At 38.2% G+C, this 25,420-nt stretch overlaps 1 protein-coding gene across 1 annotated transcript in view; it reads right to left on the minus strand.

The window, feature by feature from the left end:
* Positions 1-24,961, minus strand: part of PIGU (phosphatidylinositol glycan anchor biosynthesis class U) — a 107,651-nt gene extending 82,690 nt beyond the window's left edge. Inside the window, exon 1 of the mRNA XM_069077578.1 lies at positions 24,758-24,961. Within this exon, the coding sequence (XP_068933679.1) occupies positions 24,758-24,887 (130 nt within the window). The 5' untranslated portion in view covers positions 24,888-24,961. The remainder of the gene's footprint in view (positions 1-24,757) is intronic.
* Between the last annotated feature and the right edge of the window lie 459 nt (positions 24,962-25,420).

Below are 25,420 nucleotides of genomic sequence, written 5' to 3' on the forward strand. Positions count from 1 at the left end.
ACACACACACACACACACACACACACACACACACACACACACACACAGTTTGGTACAGAAACTCACCTTACCCAATAGGGAAGTAAGAGGGAAAGAAATCAGGGGGAAGGGAAGAGATCTGGGAGAACAGATTAAAGGAGGCAGCAGCGAGAAGCAAAATACGCTCTTTTTGGGCGGGGGGGGAGGCAAGGCAATTGGGGTTAAGTGACTTGCCCAAGGTCACACAGGTAGTAAGTGTATCAAGTGCCTGAGGCCAATTTTTGAACTCAGGTCCTCCTGACTCCAGGGCCAGTGCTCTATTCACTGTGCCACCTAGCTGCCCAAGCAAAATATACTCCAAAGGAGGGAACAGGGTAAAAAGTTTCATCTTTCTTCCAGATGACACCAGCTATTATGCCCTCCCTAAGCTTGGAGGTTATTTTTTAAGGCTAAAAATATTTTTGTCCTTCCAATAATTCAATTCCAAGCATTTTTACATATCTACTCTGTGAAAGCCACTGTTTAATATTTATTAAATTGAATTAATTTTAATCCCCAAAATACCTAGCACAAGGCTCTGTACAGTAAACATGCACTACATTGAATAAGCCAAAGAACCACAGAACATATATACTTTTCCTTTCAATTTACACTATGGAAGTAATATAATGATCCAAATATGAAGGGTGATTCAAATGGGAAAGTAGTTCTCCAATAGGTTGCAGTATATGATGTTATTATTATATTTCTTTTATGATAATAATATAAAAAGACCTTCTGGATCTGGAATCAAATCTTTTAATCAAAATGCCCACTGCATGTATAAGAATAGAAGATTGAAGCAGAATTGCTAAATACACTCCTATTAACCACAAAAACTGGCATGAGTTATCTAGCCTACATTGGTAGTATAAATAAGCTTCATATGAGTCAAAAATATGAATAAGTAGTTTAAAAAACTAAAGCAATATCAGGTTGAATTAATAGAAGCATACTGTCTATCGCATGAGAAATGATGGTTCCACCGTGCCCTACCTAGTTAAACAAACCCCAAAAATTTTAGGTCCAGTTGTGGATTCAGTATTTTTAGAAACTGACAAACTGAAGCTTGTATAGACCTAGGTGACAATGATACTGAGACACTTGGAAACATCCCCAATATAATTTAAGTTCCTTAAGGACAAGAACTATTTCATCTTATCTTTGTATTCCCAGTTCCGAGCATTGGCTTGCATGGAGTAGACACTTTAAAAATGCTTTGAACTGAATTACTGAAAGGATGCAAGTATTTTTTGCTGTTAAAAAAACACTTAGGGAGGGCATCATAGCTGTTGTCATTTGGAAGATATATTAAACTTTTTAAGCTATAGTAATAAAAAAAAAAGAATCAAAGAGGAATAGGATCACTGCTTTGGGTGGGTCAATCAATCATTCAATCAATAATAAGTATTTACTAAGCATCTACTATGCTGGAAACCATACTACATGCTGAGCATACAAAGACAAAAGTAAAATAATCCCTGCCCTCAAAAAATGTACATTCTAGGGGCGGCCAGGTAGCACAGCGAGTAAGAGCACCGGCTCCAGTTTCGGGATGACCTGGGAATCGAATCCTGGCTCAGACACTTAGCACCCACCCAGAAACACCTGGCCGTGTAACCTTGAGCAAGTTACTTAACCCCAATTGCTTAGGGGTGGCCAGGTGGCTCAGCGAGTAAGAGCACCGGTTCCAGTGTTGGGATGACCTGGGGATCAAATCTGGGCTCAGATACTTAGCACCACACCCAGAAATAACTGGCCATGTAACCTTGAGCAAGTTACTTAACCCCGATTGCTTAAAAAAAAAAAAGCACATTCTATTTGTATAAAAAATATATACATGTAAATATGGCTTCAAAACTGGAGCATGTGCATCTCTCCTCATTGGTAGAAAAATTATGATTCCTTGAAAGCCTACCCAATAGAAATGGGATGAAAACTTTGAAAAGGAGATATTCTTCTTCCTTCCTTCCTGTTTTGATAGAGGGCACATACAGATGCAGATGAGAGAGAGAACATTGGGGGTGGGGAGGTGAGGGAGAAAGACAGAGAGAAGAAGAAGAGAACAGGAACAGATTTTGGAAGGCAAACACATAGAGGAAAGCTGACTCTTCAATATGTCCCTGATTTTCAGGATGCCTCCCTAGAAACTTCAAGGAATTTTCCCTTAGTTGAGATCACGGACTCTCTCCCAGATGCCCTGAAACATCTCACTCCCAGTAAAAGAGCTCATGTGCTCTGTGTATTATCTGATATATTCTAATCTATATAACTTCTCTGACTTCTGTTTGCCATCTTCTTGGATAAACTGATTTACTCACTGTTCATTATTTCTTATGGTTTTTTTAATGTAATTAGCATTTGGTAGGAAGGGGTAAAGTCTTCACATATAAGTTTCAGGTACCCCTTCCTCTTTAAGCAAAAGCAACCAGAAAAACACCTTGGAAATAAGAAAAAAATCATTACTCTAGACTAACAATATTTAAGGGTTCAGATAGATATAACTCTAGTCTAGCATTCTCCTCTCTAAGAGGAGAACAAATGGTCAGCCTTGAAATCCCTTCTCCTGCTCCCCTTCAGGCAGGAATTGAAGTCTCCCCTGGAGTGGAGTGGGCAAGATTCTCAAGATACCTACCAAGGTTTCCTCAGAAGATGCATATAGACAACCCATGTGGACATACATATAACCTACATATGCAGTATATGCATCCTACATACACATGTAAATGTGTATATACAAAATAAACGTAAGATAATCTGGTGGGGGAACTATTAATAGGTAGGATCAGAAAAGGCTTCATGTAGTACGAGTTGAGCTTTTAAAGAAGCTAGGGGATTCTAAGATATGGAAGGGAGGAGAAAGTGCATTCCAGATAAACAGGTCAACCTATGGAAAAGCAATGAGACAGAAGATGGAATGTCCTGTGAAAGGAGCACAAAGAAGGCCCAATAGGCTGGGATGACTGAAAGGAAGGAATGTATAATAAGTCTCCAAAGTTAGGCTGAGCCAAGTTATGAAGAGTCGATCTCAGAGGAAAAGGTGAAGAGTGGAGTTTACTGAGCAGGTGACAAGGACAGACTTGTACATTAATTTAAAGTATCACTATGGCAGCTACGTGGAGTATATATTAGAGGAAAGAGAATCTCAAGACAGGAAAGCCAATTAAGGGGCTGTTGCAATAGTTCAGATGAGAGGTGATGAGGCGGCAGGTGGGGCGGGGGGAGTCATTATGCAAGTAGAGAGGGGACATATTGAAGTGAAGTAGAGGAAGAATTAACAAGATTTGGCAAATGACTAGATATGTGGGGTGAGAGGGAATAAACACTAGAGGGCAATTCAGAAGTTTGCAAAAAAAGTTGAAAGACGGTGGTACCCCTGACAAAAAGAGGGAAATTAGGAAAAAATGATGAGTTGGGTGAAAAAATGTATTGTTTTAGACACGCCTTGAGAGAAGCAATTTGGCATGACAGACAGAGTATTAGATGTGAAGTCAGGAAGTCCTAGGTTCAAATTCCATCTCAGGCCCTTACTAGCTGTGACCCTAGGCAAGTCATTTAACATCTCTCATTTAAATTTAACATTTAACATCAGTTTCTCACACATAAAATAAGGAGGCTGGACTCAATAACTTCTAAAGTCTCTTCTAGCACTAAATTTGTGATTCTCTGCTGAATTTGAGATGACTATGGGATATCCAGTTTGAAATGTCCATCTACCATTTAGGAAAGATACTAGATATATAGAGTTATTGGAGTAGAGATGATCACTGAACTCATATGAGCTCAGGAGGTCACCAAAAGGGGCGGCTAGGTGGCGCAGTGAGTAAAGTGCTGGGCCTGGAGTCAGGAGGACCCGAGTTCGGTTCCGGCCTGAGACACTTAACACCCACACAAAAATACTAGCCTTGTAACTTTGGGCAAGTTAGTTAACCCCAACTGCCTTCCAAAAGGCAAAAAAAAAAAAAAAAGGTCACCAAAAAAGAATGCAAAGAGAGACCAAAAGAAAGTTGAAGACAGAGCCCTAGGGTACATCTACAATTAAGGGACTGGACATGGATGACTATCCAGCAACAACAACAACAACAACAAAAATCAGAAGAGTAATCAGGCAGCTAAGACAAGAATCAAGAAAGGAAAAAGTATTTATCTAGGAAGCAGTCAAAAGCGTCAAATGTTGCACAAAGGCCAAAAAGGATGAGAAATGAAAAAAGGTCAATTAAGAAATCTTTGGTAATTTTGGAAAGAGTTTCAGTTGAGTTATGAGACTGGAAGCCAAACTGAAGGAAGTTAAGAAGCAAGGGAAAGGTGAGAAAATGGAGGCAACTGGTATAGTTTTCTCTAGGCCATGAATCGGGAGGAATTAGGAAGCTATCCTGAGAGTCTAGTAGGGTCAAGTGAGAATGTTTTAAGGCTGGAAGAACTGGAACCTGGGGGTATTTATAGGAAGCAGAGAAGGAGCCAGTAGGTTAGCAATGTCAGAAGATAAGAAAGAAAATATGATTGTAGAAGCAATGTGCTGGAGAAGACAGAAGTTAACAGGAGCACAAGTATAAGTAAAGGATGTTAGATCCTAGTAGGAAGGACCACCTCTTCCTCAGAGACTGGAGTAAGGAGGGGAAAAAAAGAGGGATGACCTTAAAGCATTCTGAGACAAAGAGTAGAGAAAAAGAGGGAGTTCACAGTATATGGACTCCATTTAGTATGGAAAAGAGAAAGTGAGATCCCCAAAAGGGACATGTGTTTTGGATGGATGGATCAACAACAACAAAATGATGGAGAAAAGGAATACCTATTGATTTTGTTTCTATTTTCTCTGCCAAGAACTAACTTTGATTGCAAATGATGGAATAAAAAAGTCTAATAAGGAGCTAAAATCCAAGATAAGAAAATAGTTAAGAGAGCAACTATTCATTCTGAACAAATTTAAGTAACCAAACCATGGCAAACAATATCCCTGGGTACTGAAAGAACTGATGGATATATTTAAGACACTGTCAGTGGTTCTTTAAAGATCTTCAAGAATGATAGGACAAAAGAGCAAATGTCCTAATTTTCAAAAAAGAAAAAACCAAAATCTTCAAGTTAAATGGCTAGTAAAATTAACTCTGATACCTGAAAAAATTCTATAGAATTTTTATTAAAAAGAACAATTCATGTATATCTAAAAAGAAACCAATGATCCCAAAACAACAATTCATTAAAAATAAGTTATGCTATACCCTTTAATCTTATAGGTCTTTCTGGTGGGAATGTGCATCAAGAAGGTCCAAGACAGGACAGTCTCATATACACTAAATAGTAGCACTTTTTTGTGACCACAAACAACTTGATGGAAAGTAAATGTCCATAAATAAAGGACTAGCTAAACACTTTATTACTGTGTAAGGAGAAATGACAATTATAAATAATTCAATGCATGAGAAGACTTAAATAAACTGATGGTGCAGACTGAAATAAGCAGAAGGAAGATAATATATACAATAACTACAATAATGTAAATGAAAAAAAAATTCAATTCAATGTTACATACTTATATTGAACAAGCTTGGCCCTAGAGAAAAGTTGAAAAGATGTGCAGAGGTGAGAGTCAATGGGTGTGGAATGTTGCATAAACTGTCAGACATAGTCAATGTATTGATTAATTTTGCTTAATTGCCTTTTTTCTCATTCTTTTTTAACCTTTGTTACAAAGAATGACTCGTTAGGTGGAGAGAAGGAAAGGATACATTCAGAAAGTAAAATGTTATAAAGACAGTGAACAAAAATAATTTTTAATAGGTTATGTCAAATTAACCTCATTTCCTTTTTCTGATAAAGTAAGATCTAGACTGATAGATCAAAGGAATCTATAGATTAATACTGCAAATTTCAAACACGACATTTGATAGTCTTTAATGTTATACCTATGAACAAAATGGATCAATATAAGCTATATGATCTCCATTTCAGACTAGGAAAGGTTTCTAGTTGAGTGCCCCAAGATTCTATCCTGTACCTTGTGCTTTTTTATATTTTTATTCAATGATCTGGATGAAATTATAGATGGTAGGCCTGTCAAACTTGTGGATGACCCAAAACTAAAAGGGAATTAACATCTTAGATAGCAGATTCAGGATCAAAAAAGATCTGAAAAGGCTACAAACTGGGTCAAATCTAGTAAGATGGCATTTACTCTGGATAAACATAAAGTCTTTTATATGGTTTCAAAAAGTCAACTTCATACATGTATCATGAGAGTGGTTTGGCTAACTAACAATTCCTGTGGAGCAATCATTAGTCAACATTCAGTCAATCAGTCAATAAACATTTATCAAGCACTTACTATGTGCCATGAACTGTGTAAGCCCTAGGGATACACAGAAAGGCAAAGGAGAATCTCTGCCTTCAAGGAGCTCACAATCAAATGGGAGAGACAAGCAAATAAATTCATACAAACAAGATATAGAGGATACAGCTTGTTTGTACATACAAACAACATGTACAGGATAAATTGGAAATAAAGATCAGAGGGAAAGAACTGAAATTAAGGAATGCCTCTTGAAAGGCTTCCTATAGAAGGTGGAATTTTAACTGGAACTTGAAGAAAGCCAAGAAGGAAATATGGAGAGGGAAAGCATTCCAGGCTTGGGGGAGAGTCAATAAAAATGCCCAGAGAGTTAAGAAATTAAATGTCTTGGGGGTGGCTAGGTAGCGCAATAAACAAAGAACGAACCCTGGAGTCAGGAGGACCTGAGTTCAAATTTGGCCTTAGACACTTAACACTTGCTAGTCATGTGACCTTGGGCAAGTCACTTAACCTCAACTGCCCTGCCTTTCTCCTTCAAAAAAAAAAAAAGAAAGAAATTAAATGCCTTGTTTGAGGAATAGCAAGGAGGCAATTGTCACTGGCATGTAGAGTACATAGGAGAGAACAAAGTATAAGGAGACTGGAAAGACGTAGGAGGTGGGGAGATTATGAAGGGCTCTGAATGCCCAATATTTCATATTTGATCTTGGAAATGATAAGGAGTCACTGGACTTATTGAGTGAGGTGGGGAGGGGGGGAGAGTGACATGGTCAGGCCAACACTTAGGAAAGATTTCTTTGACAGCTGATGGACTGAAGAGGAGAGTAACTTGAGGTAGGGAGGCTATTGCAAAAGTCAAAAGGCATGAGGTGATGAAGTCTGCACCAAGGCGGTGGCAGTGTCAAATAGGAGAAGGAGGTTATGAGATGTGTTGCAAGGTAAAATCAACAGGCCTTGACCCCACAATGGATATAGAGAATGACAAAAAGTGAGGAGTTAAGGATGATACTTAAGGTTGGAAGTCTAGATAACTGGGTGATACCCTTGACAGTAAGAGGAAGAGTTTAGGGGGAAAGATAATTAGTTCAGAGGTCATATTGGGACAATGATGAGTTAAAGATTTCTATAGAACATAAAGATGTCCAAATGGCAACTGGTGATGTGAGAATGGACATCAACGGGGAAGTTAGAGCTGGATAAGCAGATCTGGGAATTATCATCATAAGAAATGATAATGGAATCCATGAGAACTGATGATATCAAGTAAAACAGTACTGAGAGAGAATAGGGTCAGGACAGAACGTGTAGGACACCCACTGTTAGCAAGTAGGACATGGATGAAGACGAAGCAAAGAAAGCTGAGAAGGAAAAGTCAAATAAGTTGCAAGAGAATCGAGAAAGAGTGATGTCCTGAAACCTAGAGAAGAATATAAAGGAGAAGAGGGTAATCAACAGCGTCAAAGGCTGCAGAGTGGTCAAGAAGGATTTAGAATAAGACAAGGCCATTAGATTTGTCAATTAATGGATTGTTAGTAACTTTGGAGAGAGTGGTTTCATTTGAACAATGGATTTCTCCAGTTTAACTGCAAAAGGATGAGAGATAGATGACAGCTAGTGGGGATTGAAGGATGAAGTTTTTTGAGGATGGTGCACACATGGGTATGTTTGGAGACAGTAGACAAGAAGACACTGAAAATAAGCTGAAGTGAGGATGACAGCAGCTAATCTGCTGGAGAAGACAAGATGAAATAGAATGACTTGTGCATGAGACAGGGGTGAAAGAGAATATAGCAGCAATACAACATTCAAATCAACAAAGCTCATTAAGACAGTCCCACTGTCCTCTACCCTGGTCAGACTAAATGTGAAGCATTGTTTTTATTTCTATTTACCACAATTTAAGGACATTAAGTTGGAGCTCATCTAGAAAAGGACTACCAAGAGGGTAGAGGATAGAAGGGTGGACTGAGAGGGACAAATAGAGCTCTCTTGAAATATCTGAAGAGCTATCAAGTGGAAGAAGGATTAGACCTGTGCTGCTTCGCACCAGTTGGCAGAACTAAAAAAGTGTGTCAAGTTATAGGGAGGCAATTTTGTGCCACAAATTATCTAAAAATAGAATATAGCTCCTCAAAAGGTAGTAGTTTACCCCTTATTTGGGGTCCCTAAAGGAAAACTGGATAGTTACTTTTGGGGGATGTTACAGAATCAGGTAGGGGTGATTCTATTATAAGCCTCTGATATACTTCCAATTCTGTGACTCAACTGAGCACCAGGGAGAAGAACTGTGACACCTGGGTGAAAGTTTCAGGGAGGAAGATTTTAGTTTTATACTATTGAACAATTCTAATTGTTAAGTTATAGCTGCCCAATAATGGAATAGGCTGCCCTATGAGAGAGTACGCTTTCACTACAACAAATTTCTGTCACTACAGGAGATTAAGCAGAGATTGGATGTCCATTTGTTGGGGATATCATTGAGGCCATTCATGCTTCAACAAGACTGGTCTAGATCAGGAGTTCTTAATTCTTTTCTTTTTTTTAATCATGGCAGTCTAATGAAGCCTATGAATCCTCTCCCAGAATGTTTTTAAATGCATAAAATAAAACACATTGGATTACAAAGAAAATTAATTCTATTGAAATAAAGTTATAAAAAACTTTTTTTTAAGTTCATCAACTCTAGGTTAAAAATCACTGTTCCTAGTGGGGGCAGAGCCAAGATGGCAGAATAAAGGCAGAGACTGCCTGAGCTCTCCCCCAAACCCTTCAAAATACCTATAAAAATGACTCTAAACAAATTCTTGAGCAGCAGAACCCACACAAAAACAAAGTGAAACAAATTTCCTGCCCAAGACAATCTGGAAGGTCGACAGGAAAGATTTGTTGCACCATGCTGAGAGAGGGGCACAGTCTAGCACAGGCTGCACTGGCACAGACCAGCCCCCAGCAAACCAGGAGAAGGCCTTGGAATACTGAATCACTAGCAGTTGTGGTGGTTTCTGGACTACTCAACCAAGGGCAACTTAGAATGTCAGTAGGAAAGGTCTGTCAGACCTGAGTGAGAGAGGAGCACAGTCCAGCCCCAGGTCCAGCAAACCAGGAGCAGCCCTTCAGAGTGCCTAAATCAGCAGCAACAGCAGTTGCTTCTGGAGCTCTCAGCCCACAGACGATAAGGGGATCAAACAACTGGCCAGAAGGAGACTACAGCGATATCTTTGTGGGCACTAAGACAGGACTCTGTTACTTTGTCCATACTTGCATCTGGGTCAGTTTTGGGTGGCAGTCCCAGGGTGAGGAAGAATACTAGCATAGCAGAGTTTTAGAAAAGAGTACTTGTGGCCACTCACAGATTAAAGGACAGGCCAAGAGAGAAGTAAAAACCTCTCCTTAGATTATATCACATCAGAAGAACTGAAAATTTACAGGTCCCTAGAAGTATCTCTGAAAATAGCGGTATAAGGGGTGGCTAGGTGGCACAGTGAATAGAGCACCGGCCCTGGAGTCAGGAGGACCTGGGTTTGGATCCAGTCTCAGACACTTATTACATAAACTAGCCATGTGACCTTGAGCAAGTCACTTAACCCCAATTGCCCTCCAAAAAAAAAAATAGCTGCACAAACCCCCTGCAGCTTGGGACAGTACACCCTCCACAATGGAAGCAGAGCCCTACCTTAACAAAGAGTTAAAAAGTCAAGTAATAGGCTGCGGAAAATGAGCAAACAATGGAAAAAACTCAGACTATAGAAACTTACATTGGTGACAAGAAAGATCAAAACATACAACCAGAAGACAACAACAAAGTCAAAATTACTATATCCAAAGCCTCCAAGAAAAATATGAATTGATCTCAGGTCATGGAAGAGCTCAAAAAGGATTTTAAGAGGAGAGAAAAAATTGGGAAGAGAAATGAGAGTGATACAAGAAAATCATGAAAAACAAGTCAACAGTTTGCTAAAGGAGACCCAAAAAATACTAAAGAAAATAATGCCCTAAAAAATAGACTAGACCAAATGGCAAAAGAAGTTCAAAAATCCAATGAGGAAAAGAATGCCTTAAAAAGTCGAATTGGCCAAATGGAAAAGGAAGTCCAAAAGTTCACTGAAGAAAATAATTCCTTAAAAATTAGAATGGAGCAAATGGAAGCTAATGACTCTATGAGAAATCAAGAAATTATAAAACAGTACCAAAAAAAATGAAAAAATAGAAGACAATGTGAACTATCTCACTGGAAAAACAACTTACCTGGAAAATAGATCTAGGAGACACAATCTAAAAATTACTGGACTATTTGAAGGCCACAATCAAAAAAAGAAACTAGACATCATCTTTCAAGAAATTATCAAGGATGGGGTGGCTAGGTGGCACATTGAATAGAGCACTGGCCCTGGAGTCAGGAGGACCTGAGTTCAAATCCAGCCTCAAACGCTTAACACAAAAACTAGGCATGTGACCTTGGGCAAGTCACTTAACTCCAACTGCCCTACTTTCCCCTCCAAAAAGCAAAAACAAACAAAAAAAAATTATCAAGGAAAATGCCCTGATATTCTAGAACCAGAGGGTAAAATAAAAATTAAAAGAATTCACCAATCAACTCCTGAAAGAGATCCTCAAATGAAAACTGCCAGGAATATTGCTGACAAATTCCAGAGTTCCCAGGTCAAGGAGAAAATATTGCAAGCAGTCAGAAAGAAACAAGTCAAGTATTGTGGAGCTACAGTCAGGATAACACAAGATTTAGCAGCTTCTACATTAAGGGATCAGAGGGATTGGAATATGATATTCCAGAGGCCAAAGGAGCTAAGATTAAAACCAAGAATCACCTACCCAGCAAAACTGAGTATAATCCATGAGGAGAAAAAATTGATATTCAATGACATAAAGGAATTTAATACATTCTTTAAAAAAGACTAGAGCTAAATAGAAAATCTGACAGTTATACAAGACTCAAGAGAAGCATAAAAAGATAAATAGGAAAGAGAAATCACAAGGGACTTATTAAAATTGAACTGTTTACATTCCTACATGGAAAGATGATATCTGTAACTCATTAAGACCTTTCTCATTATTAGGGTAGTTGGAGGGAATATATATAGACAAAGGGCACATGGTGAATTGAATATAAAGGGATGATATCTAAAAGATAAAATTATGGGGTGAGAGAAGAATGTACTGGGAGAAGGAGAAAGGGAGAGGTAGAAAGGGGTAAATTATCTCACATAAAAGAGGCAAGAAAAAGTTTTCACAATGGAGTGGAAGTGGGGGGAGATGAGAAGGAATAAGTGAACCTTACTCTCATCAGAACTGGCTTAAGGGGGGAATAACATACACACTCAATTGGGCATGGAAATTTATCTTACCCTACAAAAAGTAGGGGGGAAACGGAGGAGTAAGAAAAGGGAGGGCAGATTGGGGAGGGGGTAATCAGAAACAAATACTTTTGAGGAGGGACAGAGTGAAAGAAGAGAACAGAATAAATGGGGGTGGGATAGGATGGAGGGAAATATAGTTAGTCTTTCACAACATGACTACTATGGAAGTTTTTTGCATGACTACACATGTATAACCTATATGGAATTGCTTGCCTTCTCAATGAGGGTGGGTGGGGAGGGAGGAAGGGAGAAATTTGAAACCCAAAGTTTTAAAAATGAATGTTAAAAATTGTTTTTACATGTAATTGGGAAATAAGATACACAGACAATGGGGTATAGAAATCTATCCTGCCCTAAAAGAAAATAGAAGGGGGAAGGTGGGGCAAGGTGGCGCAGTGAATAGAGCACCGGCCCTGGAGTCCAGGACCTAAGTTCAAATTTGGCCTCAGACACTTAACACAAAACTAGCTGTGTGACCTTGGGCAAGTCACTTAACCCCAACTGCCCTTCCTTCTGCTTCCAAAAAAAGCAAAAAATAAAAAAAATAGAAGGGGAAGGGAACAAGAGGGGGGAGGAATGATAGAAGGGAGAGCAGATTGGGGGAAGAGGTAATCAGAAGCAAAACACTTTTGAGGAGGGACAGGGTGAAAGGAGAGAGAGAAGAGAATAAACAGGTAGGGGGAATAGAATGGAGGGAAATACAGTTAGCAACAGTAACTGTGAAAAAAAATTTTGAAGCAAGTTTCTCTGATAAAGGTCTCATTTCTCTAACATATAGAGAGTAGTGTCAAATGTATAAAGAGCCATTCCCCAATTGATAAATGATCAAAAGATATAATCAGTTTTCAGATGAAATAATTAAAGCTATCTATCGATACATGAAAAAATATTCTAACTCACTACTAATTGGAGAAATGCAAGTTAAAACAATTCTGAGGTATTACCTCATACCTATCCAATTAGATAATAAGAACAGAAAAGGTAAATGATAAATGTTGGAGGGGATGTGGAAAAAATGAGACATTAATGTACTGTTGTCAGAGTTGTGAATTGATTAAACCATTCTATAAAGTAATTTGGAACTATGCCCAAAGGGCTAAAAAATTATGTAATAATTTTGACATAGCAATATCACTACTAGGTCTGTATTCCAAAAAAGATAAAAAACAAAAAGGAGAAAGACCTATATATACAAAAATATTTATGTCAAAAACCACTGTTCCTGCTCTGAGACTTTATGATTCTATCATCTGTTTTGAATACAACAGTATTGGTAGCCAAGATATTTTGGAGCCAAGAAAGGCTCCATTCCTTTACCTCATTCTTTTTTTCTTGCACCTCTCATCCTGCAATACATTTTCCACAATATTGAATAACTATACCATCTAGGTTTTGGATATGTTAAAAATATACATTGTTAAGTGGGTCATACAAGTGATGACTGTCACATGCTACAAACTCATCTCCATAAAATGTTACAATGATTAAGAAAAAACCTAACTAGAAAATGAGCTACTCATTTGGCCAGAAGAACCTAAGAAAGCACTAAACACTACTATTTTATACTTCTCTGAAGTAAGTTTATTTTGTAAAGCACAAATATTAACCAAATCACATATGTTCCAACATGGTGTGTAGAGATCATTAAGGAAATAACTAAGCATAATTGCCTAACAGAGAGGTTTCAAAAAATATACTGTGATGTACCTGTTTTCACAGACCTGTAAAATCTTCACTGACTTTCTCATACTAGCCATACCTACAGCTGTTCTTCATGACATCAAATCTAGGATAAGACAATGAAAATGTTCACTTCAGTAACCAAAGTCATGTAAAAACTGAATGTGCTGCCTTTTGAGATAAGGGGCTTTTTATCACTGGAGGCATTCAAGCAAAGACTGAACAGCCACTTATAAAAAATGATATTTAAGGAGATTCATCCATTAGTCAGGGAGTTAGTTTAGGTTAAATCTAGGTCCCATCCAGGTCTAGGATCCTATCATTCTACTTCACTGACTAGTTCTGCATTAATCTATCACTTAGGCACACACTTTTCATGTGCACATCAATGCTACCTCTCTTGGATTATAAATGTAAAAAGCAAGCTTTATATAGCCCTATAGACAGCATATTAGTATTAGTACAGGGGTCCCAAATGAAGGCATCCCTAGAATTTGGGAACAAAACTTTTTAAAAATTACCCTTTGTAATAGTTTAACTGTTGCTGATAAGACACAAGGATGCTCCCCACATTTTATCAAGGAGATGAGGCTATCTCTTGAATCTCATCAAAGAAACTGAAATGATACTCTGCGAAAAAGATGACAACACATAAGATGACAACAACAATAAGAGGAGCGGTCTACGTGGAGTCTTGCTGTCCTCTCCATCTCAGTCAGACTGGCCTTCCCAACTGCTCCCCATCAGCTTGCTTGACTTTATACACTCCAGACACAGAATGCCCACCCTCCTTCCCTCCATTTCCTGGAATGAATCCTCACCTTTCTTCAAAGCACTGGTACTGTTTCAATGCCAGTTCTTACTGGGGGGAAAGGAGAAGGCCTTTCCTGATACTCCCAGTTAATAAATAGCCTTTTCTGGGTCTTGAAATTATTTTTCATTATTTTTTGTGTATTTTGCAAATAGTTACTTGTGTACATCTTGCCATGTACCAAAAAAAGTTCCTTGAAGAAAAAGACTTTTATTCTTTGTCATTATATCCCCAGTATCTAACACAGTACCTTGCACCTGGTGGCACCTAATGTTTACTGAACTGAAATGAGAGTTGAAAGCGTTACATAGAATATATCACAGCGTTATTGTGGATTGATTCAAGTATTCTGGTCTGCATAGCAGGTATATACATCCCAAAAGCAACACTGTCCACTAATACCCCCACAACTCCTTTTTCTCTGAGTCTCCTCCCTGTGAAACCTGCCAATTTTAATTCCACTTCTGTCTGAGAAAACAGTGACCAACTAACGTAACAGAGACATCCTTCTCTTGCCACCACCAAGCATCTGTCCCTAATCCTCTCCTCCTTGTCTCTTCAAACTCCCCTTGGCAATTATATTTCTCCATATAAATTTCAAAACTGGTATTTTAGCTTGTCTAATGAACATGAATCATTCAGTTCCCCTAGAACCTGATCATTACAAACTGAATGAAAAAATCACCTTTCCAAACCCATCAGGGTGGTGACCCTACCAGGATGCAAATAACGTAGGAACCTCTGCCAGTTGTTCTAACTTAACAGTAACAAGTAGTATGTACAAATAAATAGGCACCTTAATAATATATTCTGGCAACTAATACAAGTAATTGCCTTTAGCTTCATCATTCATCTAAAAACATAAATTGCTAGAAAATGCAATAAAAATGCAGGACAGATAGAAAGGAACTCCATATCTGATAAAAACTGCTAGGAAAACTGGAAAGCAGTCTGGAAAAAACTGGGCTTAAGTCAATACCTTATGCCATATTCTACTTCTCCCCACAATAAATTCTATGTGGATATGTGAACTTAATATTTAAGATCATAAAATAAAGCAGCTTATATACTCTTTTGTTTTTTTGCCTTTTTTTTTTTTTGGAGGGGGAAAGGCAGGGCAATCGGGGTTAAGTGACTTGCCCAAGGTCACATGGCTAATTTTGTATTAGGTGTCTGAGGCAGGATTTGAACTCGAGTCCTCCTAACTCCCGAGCTGGTGCTCTATTCACTGTGCAACCTAGCCATCCCAAGCTTATATACTCTTTCATAGCTATGGGTAAGAGATGTATTCTTAAATAAAGGAGGGAGGCAATTACAAAAGATAAAATTAATAACTTTGATTATGTGAAACTGAACAGCTACTAAACAAAAAAATCAAAGTACTTAGAATGAGAAGGGAAGTGGATAAATAGGGGGGGAAATCTTCATATAAAATTTCTCAGATAAGAGTTTTCTATCCAAGATATATAAAATATTTAAATAACTAACAAATCAAAAGCCTTTCCCCATGAGATAACTGGTCAAAGGATATGAACAATTCTCAAAAGAAGAACTGCAAAGTATTGACAACCATAAGAAAGAGTGCTCCAAATCACTAATAAGAAAAATGCAAATCAAAACACTTACATTTCACCTCACACCTAGCAAATTGGTAAAGAAGACAGATGGGAATAGCCAACATCGGAAGGGCTGTGGAAAGATAGGCACACCTTCATTGCTGGTGGAGCTGTGAATCAGTATAACCATTTTGGAAAGCAATTTAGAATTATGCAAATAAAGTAATTAAAATAGTCCATACTCTTGACCCTGAGATTCTACTACTGGGTTTTCCAAGGAAATCAGTGATACGAAAAAAGTCACTATATATACAAAAATATTTATAGCAGCATTTTTTGTAATAGCAAAGAACTGGGAAAATCAATACCTATCATTTTGGAAATGGCTAAATAAATTGTGGCAAATGAATATAATAGATTATTACTGTGAAACGATAAATATGATGAATGCGGAGAAGCATGTCTTATATGATTTAATGCAAAGTGTAGTGAGCAGAGCCAAGAAAACAATATACACAATGATGACAATGTAACTGGAAAGGTCAACAGCATAACAATCAAAAGCAAATGCTGCAAAATTACAAAGAACAAGCTCCAAAGGAGATATATAAAAAGATGTCCCCACTGGACTCCTTTGCAGAGGTAGAAGGTCCATGGGTATGGAACATTGCATATATTTTCAGACTCCTTCAATGTATTCATTGGTTTACTGATTTTTTTGCCCTTTAAAAACAGTATGTTATATGGGATGACTCTCTAGGAAAAGGAAGGGATACTGGGAAAAATTCTAGTGCTATAAAAAAACAAAAGATATCACTAAAAATGTATGTTATAACTAAACACACAAAATAAACTTTTTATTACCTTTAGCATATTTAGTAAGTCTCAACATATTCAGGACCCCGTCTTCTCTGATAGTTTTATATGAAAGAATGCTCCAAAATACTAGTAAGAGCCTATTATTACTAATAATAGTTTTTAATACAAATTAAAGCCACAGAGTTTTCACTTCCCACTCATCAGACTGGCAAAGATAACAAAAGACAAAAATGGTAAATGTTGGAAGGGTGAGTTGATAATAAGGACTGACCAAACTATTCTGGAAAACAATCTGGAACTACCCAAGAAAAGTTAATAAAATGAATGCACTCTTTGACATTATGAAACCAGTAACAGCATATATTCAAGGAAGTCAAGACAGTGGAAAACAGGAAGCATGCTACCCAACTCCTAACAGAGAGGTGATGCACTCAGGTGGGAATGAGACTTATATTTTGGCTGACTCAGAAATTTGGCTTGACTATGTATATTTGTTATAAGGATTTTGTTTTTCTTTTTTTCCTTTTAATTAACTAATTACTTAATTTACTTTTAGTTTACCACATTCAGCTCCACAGTCCCTTGAGTTTCAAATTTTCTACCCCTCCCTCTCCTCCCACCATGGTGGCATGCAATCAAATATAGAAACTACAAATATCTTCACATTAAACATTAGTCAGGTTGTAAAGAAGGATTATAACCAATGGAAAGAACAATGGGAAAGAGGAAACAAAACAAAACAAAAAAGAAAGAGAGCAAATAGTTTGCTTCAATCTGCTTTCAGACTCTGTAGTTCTTTCTCTGGATGTGGGTATCTCTTTCCATCATGAGTCTTTTGGAGTTGTCTTAAAACATTACTGAGAGGAGCCCAGTCTATCAAAGTTAGTTGTTAAACACACGTTGTATCTGTAATTGTGTACAAATTTCTCCTGGTTCTGCTCTTCTCACTAAACATCAGTTCTTGTAAGTCACTCCAGGTTATTATGAAGTCTGTCTGCTCCACATTTCTTATAGCACAATAGTATTCCATTACATTCATATACCATCCCCTTGATTTCCAATTCTTTACCACCACAAAGAGCTGCTATAAATATTTTTGTACATACAGGGCCTCTTCCCACTTTTATGATCCCTTTGGGATACAACCCCAGAAGTGGTATTTCTGGGTCAAAGGGTATGCACTTATTTATAGCCCTTTGGGCAGTTCCTGATTGCTCTCCAGAATGGTTGAATCAGTTCACAACTCCATCAACAATGCATTAGTGTTCAAATTTTCCACATCCTCTCCAGCATTTACATTTCCCTGTTTTGTCATCTTGGCCAATCTGACTGGTGAGATATGGTACCTCAGAGTTATTTTCATTTGCATTTCTCTAATCAATAGTGATTTCGAGCATTTTTTTCATATGCTTATAGATATCTTTAATGTCTTCCTCTGAAAACTGTCTGTTCATATCCTTTGACCATTTATCAAGTGGGGAATGACTTGTATTCTTATAGATTTGACTCAAGTCTCTGTATATTGTAGAAATGAGGCCTTTATCAGAGACATTGGTTGTAAAAATCCTTTCCCAATTTTCTACTTCCCTCTTAATCTTGGTTACATTGGCTTTGTACAGAAACTTTTCAATTTAATGTAATCAAAATTATCCATTTTGCATTTTATAATGCTCTCTAACTCTTGTTAGGTCATAAAATCTTCCCTTCTCCATAAATCTGACAGGTAAACTATTCCTCGTTTTCCCAGACTGCTTACAGTCTCAGCCTTTATATCTAGATCATGCACCCATTTCAACTTGATTTTGGTATACTACGGTATTGGATATTGGTCTATGCCCAGTTCCTGCCATACTATATTCCAGTTTTCCCAGCAGTTTTTGTCAAATAGTGAGATCTTATCCCAAAAACTGGGGTCTTTGGGTTTATCAAACAGTAGATTACTATAGTCATTGACTGCTGAGTCTCATGTACCCAATCTATTCCATTGATCCACTACTCTACTCCTCAGCCAATAAATACCAAGTAGTTTTGATGACTGCCACTTTATAATACAGATTAAAATCTGGTGTGGCTAGGCCACCTTCCCTACCATTTCTTTTCATTAATTCCCTTGATATTCTGGACCTTTTGTTCTTCCAAATGAATTTTGTTACTATTTTTTTCTAGCTCTATAAAGTAATTTTTTGGTAGACTGATTGGTATGGCACTAAATATGTAATTTAGGTTAAATTGTTGTTTTTATTATATTAGCTCGACTTGACCATGAGCAACTGATGTTTTTCCAATTAGTTAGATCTGACTTTATTTGTGTGAAAAGTGTTTTGTAGTTGTGTTCGTATAGATCCTGGGTTTGTTTTGGCAGGTAGATGCCCAAATATTTTATAATGTCTACAGTAACTATAAATGGGATTTCTTTCTATCTCTTCCAGTTGGATTTCATTAGAAATATATAGGAATGCTGAGGATTTATGTGGGTTTATTTTATATCCTGCAACTTTGCCAAATGTATTTATTATCTCAAGTGTTTTTTTTTACTGGATTCTCTAAGTATATCATCATATCATCTGCAAAGAGTGATAGTTTAGTCTCTTCTTTGCATACTTTGATTACTTCAATTTCTTTTTCTTCTCTTATTGCTACTGCTAACATTTCTAGTACCAAACTGAATAAGAGGGATGATAGTGGACATCCTTGTTTCACCTCTGATCTTACTGGAAATGCTTCTGGCTTATCCCCATTACATATAATACCTACTGATGCTTTTAGATATATGCTACTTATTATTTTAAGAAAGACTCCATTTATTCCTATACTTTCTAGTGTTTTTAATAGGAATGGGTGTTGTATTTTATCAAAAGCCTTTTCTGCATCTATTGAGATAATCATGTGGTTTCTGCTAGTTTTGTTGTTGATATGATCAATTATACTGATAGTTTTCCTAATATTGAACCATCCTTGCATTCCTGGAATAAATCCTACTTGATCAAAGTGTATTATTCTCATGATAAGTTGCTACAGTCTTTTTGCTAATATTTTATTTAAAATTTTTGCATCTATATTCATGAGGGAAATTGGTCTATAATTTTCTTTCTCCGTTTTGTCTCTTCCCAATTTAAGTATCAGTACTATATCTGTGTCATAAAAAGAATTTGGTAGGACTTCTCCAATTTTCCCCAAATAGCTTGTAAAGTATTGGAATCAATTGTTCTTTAAATGTTTGATAGAATTCGCTAGTGAATCCATCTGGCCCTGGAGATTTTTTTCCTAGGGAGTTGAATGATGGCTTGTTCAACTTTGTCTTCTGAGATTAAGTAATTTACTTCCTTTTCAGCTAATCTGGGCAATTTATATTTTTGTAAATATTCATCCATTTCACTAAGATTGTCAAATTATGTATATAAAATTGGGCTCTTTTCTTCTTTTCAATGGGGAAAAGGAGATAGAAGAGGCTTAAAAAAAAACAGTAGGAAAGTTCCCATATAAAAAATTTTTAAAACAGTGCTTTTTGCTATTTAGAAAAACAGGAAACAAAGTATATCTCAATTCGAGAATAGTGGAACAAAGTATGGTATATTAATGTAATAGAATATTACTGCATCAAAAACCAAAGGAAACATAGGAAGAGTTCAGAGAAATTTGGTCAGATATGTACAAATAGCATGAAGTAAGTGAAACCAAGATAACAATTTACTCAAGAGGGGCAGCTAGGTGGTGCAGTGAATAGAGCACTAGCCCTGGAGTCAGGAGGACCTGAGTTCAAATCCTACCACAGACACTTAACACTTACTAGCCATGTGACCTTGGGCAAGTCACTTAACCACCAATTGCCCTTCAAAAAAACAAAAAACAATTTACTCAAGGACCATAATGACCTAAAAGAAAACAGTGATCACAGAACTCTGATCAGCACAATGAGCAATCTTGAATTCAGAGTACTGATGGTGAAACACATCTTCCTCCCTTTAGCAGTGAGGTGGTAGATTAAGGCTGCAGAATAAGGCATAATTTGTCATGTGGGTTAACAGCAATGCTTTTTAAAAGTCATCAATAAACATAAAACCAAATTATTCTTACAAACCCATACCCCGATTTTTTATTTGTCCTTGGTTACATGCCTCTGCTTTCATCTTTTGTATATTGTCTTCTTAAATCTAAAGCCATCTGATAATTATCCAACAACTACATTAGAACCCTCTTTTCTCCTTTCTTCATAATCTGTATTATTCTCAACTATGTTGTTGGCTTCTTGTCTATCCCTCCAGTCAATTTCCTTCTCAGGACATACATTCCAACTTACTTTTTACCTTTACTTTTAAAAATCTGCTTTACAATGAACTAGTGAACTCATTACCTACATCCAGGCTTTCCAACTCTGAAATGACATTTTCTATGAAGATTCCTGTACCCACTTCACCAACCAGTTTCTCCTTATGAATTAAAATTAACTACACTCTTTAACCCAGAGAATCCACTACCAAGCATATGCTCCCAAGGCAGTTGTTGACAAAAAGAAAGGCTCCATATAAAACAAAATATTTACAGCACTTTTTGTGGTTAACAAAGAAAAGGAAACAAGGCAGATGATCAACTGGGAAATGATTAAACAAATTATGGTACAGCAATGTAATAGAACATTTTGTGTAGTAAGAAAAAACAAATATGATGAATACAAAGAAGTATGGAAAAGTTTACATGAACAGATGGAAAGTAAGCATAGCCAGGAAAAAAAATATACAGGATAACATCAACATAAATGGAAAGAACTACTGCAAAATAATTGAAGCTGAAATGGGGAAATTATAAAAAAACTAAGCCAAGAAGACACCTCCCTCCACTCTTCTACAGTTACAGAACACTGCATAAAGCAGATATTTTTCAATGTATTCATCAGTTCTGTTGATTTTTTAATCTTTTTTTGTTTTGTTTTTTATTGGGCTTTTTTGCTTTTTAGAGGGAGGGCAGGATAATAGGGGTCAAGTGACTTGCCCAAGGTCACACAGCTAGTAAGTGTTAAGTGTCTGAGGCCACATTTGAACTCAGGTCCTCCTAACTCCAGCAAAGCTTCAAACACAAACCCAGCTTGGGCATAAATTCAACTACAGTTCTTGGAAGAAATGAAACAAAAGTTTAAAAAACGAGTTAAAAAGCATTTTTATGTACTAGAGGAAAAGTACTAGAGGTACTTGATGTACTAGAGGAAAAAAATTTTGAAAAGACATGAAAGTAAGTACCAAGCAGGTGAAGGCACAGTGGATAAAGTGGTGGGTCTGGAGTTAGGAAGACCTGGGTTCAAATACAGCCTCTGACAATTACCAGATGTGAAACCCTGGGAAAGTCACTTAAACATATGTTTACCTGAGTTTCCTCAACTGTAAAAAATGGGGATAAATGAAAAGAAATGAGAGCTGCAGAAGAAAGAAATGGAAAGAGAATTAATAGCTTAGCACAAACCAACAAACTCTCTGAAAATCAGAATGTACGAAATAGAAGACAATGATTCCATGAGACAATATTAAAAGTAAAGAAATATAAGACAATAAGAAATATTAAAAATCATAAAGCTGAAAAATAGAATTGTATGACATTCCATAGTAAAATCAGCTGACATGGAAAACAGAACAAGGAGAAAAAAGTTTAAAGAATCACTGATTGCATGAAAGCCATGACCAAAATAAAAGAGCCTAGATAGGGCAATTAGGTGGTGCAGTGCCAGGCCTGGAGTAAGACCTAAGTTCAAATCCAGATTCAAACATTTACTAGCTGTGTGACCCTGGGCAAGTCACTTAACCCTGTTTACTATTTCCTCATCTGTAAAATAAGCTGAAGAAGGAAATGGCAAACCATTCCAGTATCTTTGCCAAGAAAACTCTAAATGGGGTCACAAAGAGTCAAATACAACTTAAAACAAATGAACAACAAGAAGACATATTTCAACTTTTAAAAAAACTGCCCAGATCTCTTAGAACCAGAGGGTAAAGCAGAAATAGAATCCACCAGTCACCTCATGAAAGAAAGTCCAAAATGAAAACTCCCAGGATCAGAACAGCCAAAACCTGGAGCTTCCAGGTGCCACACATACAAGAGTCACTGCTTTAAAGGGTGCACAAAAAGACATCTATACAAACAAGGAAGATTTGGAGGAAGCAGCTGAAACTTCAACCCAACTCTCATCTGAACTGATTAAAGGAGGAATACACACACAAAGTAAGGTGCAGAAACACATTTCATTCAAACAGGGAAATAGGACCAAAAGGGGGAAATGTAAAATCGAGAAGCAGAGGGAGAGTAGTTAAGGGAGGGAGCAGTCCTAAGCAAAACAAAATCTAAGAATGTACAAAAATATTTATAGGTTTTTTTTGAAGTAGCAAAGAACTGGAATCTGAAGGGGTGTCAATCAAACAAGGAATGTCTAAACAACTTATGATAAACAAATGTGACAGAAACCTAGGGAGACTTAAATGAATTAATACAGAGTGAAATGAAAAGAAAAAGGAGAATAATTTATATAGTGACTACAATATTATTATAACAAACTTTGAAAGGCTTAGGAATTCTGAACAACATAATGACTACCCAAGATTTCATATGACTATGGATAAAATATGCTACCCACCTCTTGATAAAATTTGAATGACTCAGAGCACAGAATGAGAAATATATGTACATATATATTATATATTTATATATTTTTTATTTAAAAGTGGTCAATGAGGAAATTTGTTTTGCTTGTAACAAGAGTTTTGTTTGGCTTGCATTCTCAATTGGAAGGGGGGAAGGGTAGGTTATTTCTAATTGAAAAAATAAAATTTAATTTTAAAAAATTAGTTATTTTGCATTTAGTGGAGTTAGGAATGGCAGATTTCCTGATAGCTGAGTTCTCCCAATAACTACTCTATCTAGTCTCGGTGTTATTTTCCCTCTAGGAAAATGAAAACTCTTTGAGAGCAGGGACTGTCTTTTTTAAATTTGTAGTCCTAGTACTTAACACAGCCATAGCCATCTGTCACATGATAAATACTTAATTTTTCATTCATTCATACATTGGTTCTTAAGTATATATGTCATAAGGATTTGCCTGAGATACAGAAGTTAAATGGCATAGCAAGGGTCAGAGGTTGAGCATGAACTCAACAAGCTTTCCTAACTCCAAGTCTAACATCTTATCAGTCAATATACATTTATTGGTGCATAATAAATATTTCTAAGTTGAACTGAATTTTGAGATATGTATCAGGTACTCTAAGTCAGTTGGTCTGTAGTATATTCCCCTAACACTTCTGTTTCTCTTCTTTTATCTCAAAAATGTTGGCTACCATTCTTCATGGATTTCCACACTGGGGCATGTCCGTTCTCGACCATAAAACTCCACTGGCCCCCTCCCAATTTTAGGATCAAAGGATTCAGAATTAAATGAAATCCTAGAGATCATGTACTCCAACACTTTACTTTTACAGATGAAGAAACTGAAGTTCTAAGAAGGGCCTAGGCTATAGCCACGCCCAGAATCTCCTCAAGACTAGCCAGCACAGATTCTTCCCAGTAGGAGCTTAATTGAATGAATGGAAGAAAAAAGTAACTACCCCCTAGGAGGGTGGAATTGGGTATTATTTCAAACTAGCCCACTCTTCCAGAGTCCGGTGCGCAATAACCCCAGCGGTTCATCATCTTCTGCTCCTGCCCAGGTGTCCCAGCCTAGAGGTCCCTGGCTGGGGCAGGTGACCCACCTAGACCCAAGCACGGGGGGGTGGAGCACTTCCACTAGACACGCTCCCTCCCTGGTGGCCACGCCCTCTTTCTTGACTGGGAAGAGAGAAGGTTAAACACGCACACACCCGGGGCTCAGGGCCCTGTCACCACGGGTAGCCTTTCTAAGCTAGGCTCCCAGGGGGATGGGAGGGTCTTGCCTAAAAGCATGCCCCAGCTCTTAGGGAGCACACCCTCTATGTTCAAAGGCCCTGTGGCCCCATCTCCCCCATCCCGGGAGGTAGAGGCGCGAGGTTTCCCACCCCGCCCCCCGCCCTTCAATGGCCCCGCCCAAGCTCGAGCCATCTCCACCCCCTGCCCCAGGGGAGGAAGAAGCAGAGCCCCCGGGACCCGCAGCATGCCTCTCCTCTCTCCCTTCCCCAGCCCCTCACGGAGCCTGCTGAGGAGGGGCCAGAGCGGGGGCGGGGCCGGGTCCCGGGCGTCCGGAGGCGGAGCAGTCCTGCCGACTCACCTCGTTTCCAGGCGCTGAGTGGGGACACCACCTCCACCCTCTCGGAGATGAAGTCGACGAGGCTGGAGCGAAAAAGCAGAGCCCGCACAGTAACGGCTGCCACCAGCACCAGGGCCAGAGGAGCCGCCATGTTAACGAGGGTGGGAGAGCAGGCGGGTGCGCGGAGCAGGGCGGGGTCGACGCTAGGCGGTGCGGGGCTCCGCATGGAGCATGCGCCCTACATTGTAGTTCTTCCCGCCAAGGTGGGCACCACGACAGATAAGGGGGTACCTTGGGCATGAAACTACGACTCCCAGAATTCCTTGGCCGTGGCAGGACCTGAACGACGGAAAGTGAGGAGGGATTATTTATTCTCATGGCGCAACCTTTTCGTTCCTGCTCATAGTCCCTATAGGCCGAGATGAAGATTCTCCGCTCCACTGATCATAAGAGACCTGGAGGGGGCGCTTGTTGCGCTTCTCTCCCAAACGCTTTGTACTAGTGTCTGCAACCACGTGGTGCTGTCAAAAGGGCACTTCTCCGGGGTCTCAGGCAAGGGGTCTGGGCTGGGAAACGTGGAGCATAAAAGTTCCGCGGAGATTTAGGGATCATCCCTTTGAACCTGTAGATTGAGGCCTTTGAAGAGGGTAGGCCTCAGGGCTATCCAGTTAAATCATGAACAGA

The sequence above is a fragment of the Petaurus breviceps genome, unplaced genomic scaffold, assembly GCF_028583685.1.
Source record: "Petaurus breviceps papuanus isolate PSGF00001 unplaced genomic scaffold, PetGlider_PUasm1.0 90994, whole genome shotgun sequence".
Classification (NCBI taxonomy): Eukaryota; Metazoa; Chordata; class Mammalia; order Diprotodontia; family Petauridae; genus Petaurus; species Petaurus breviceps.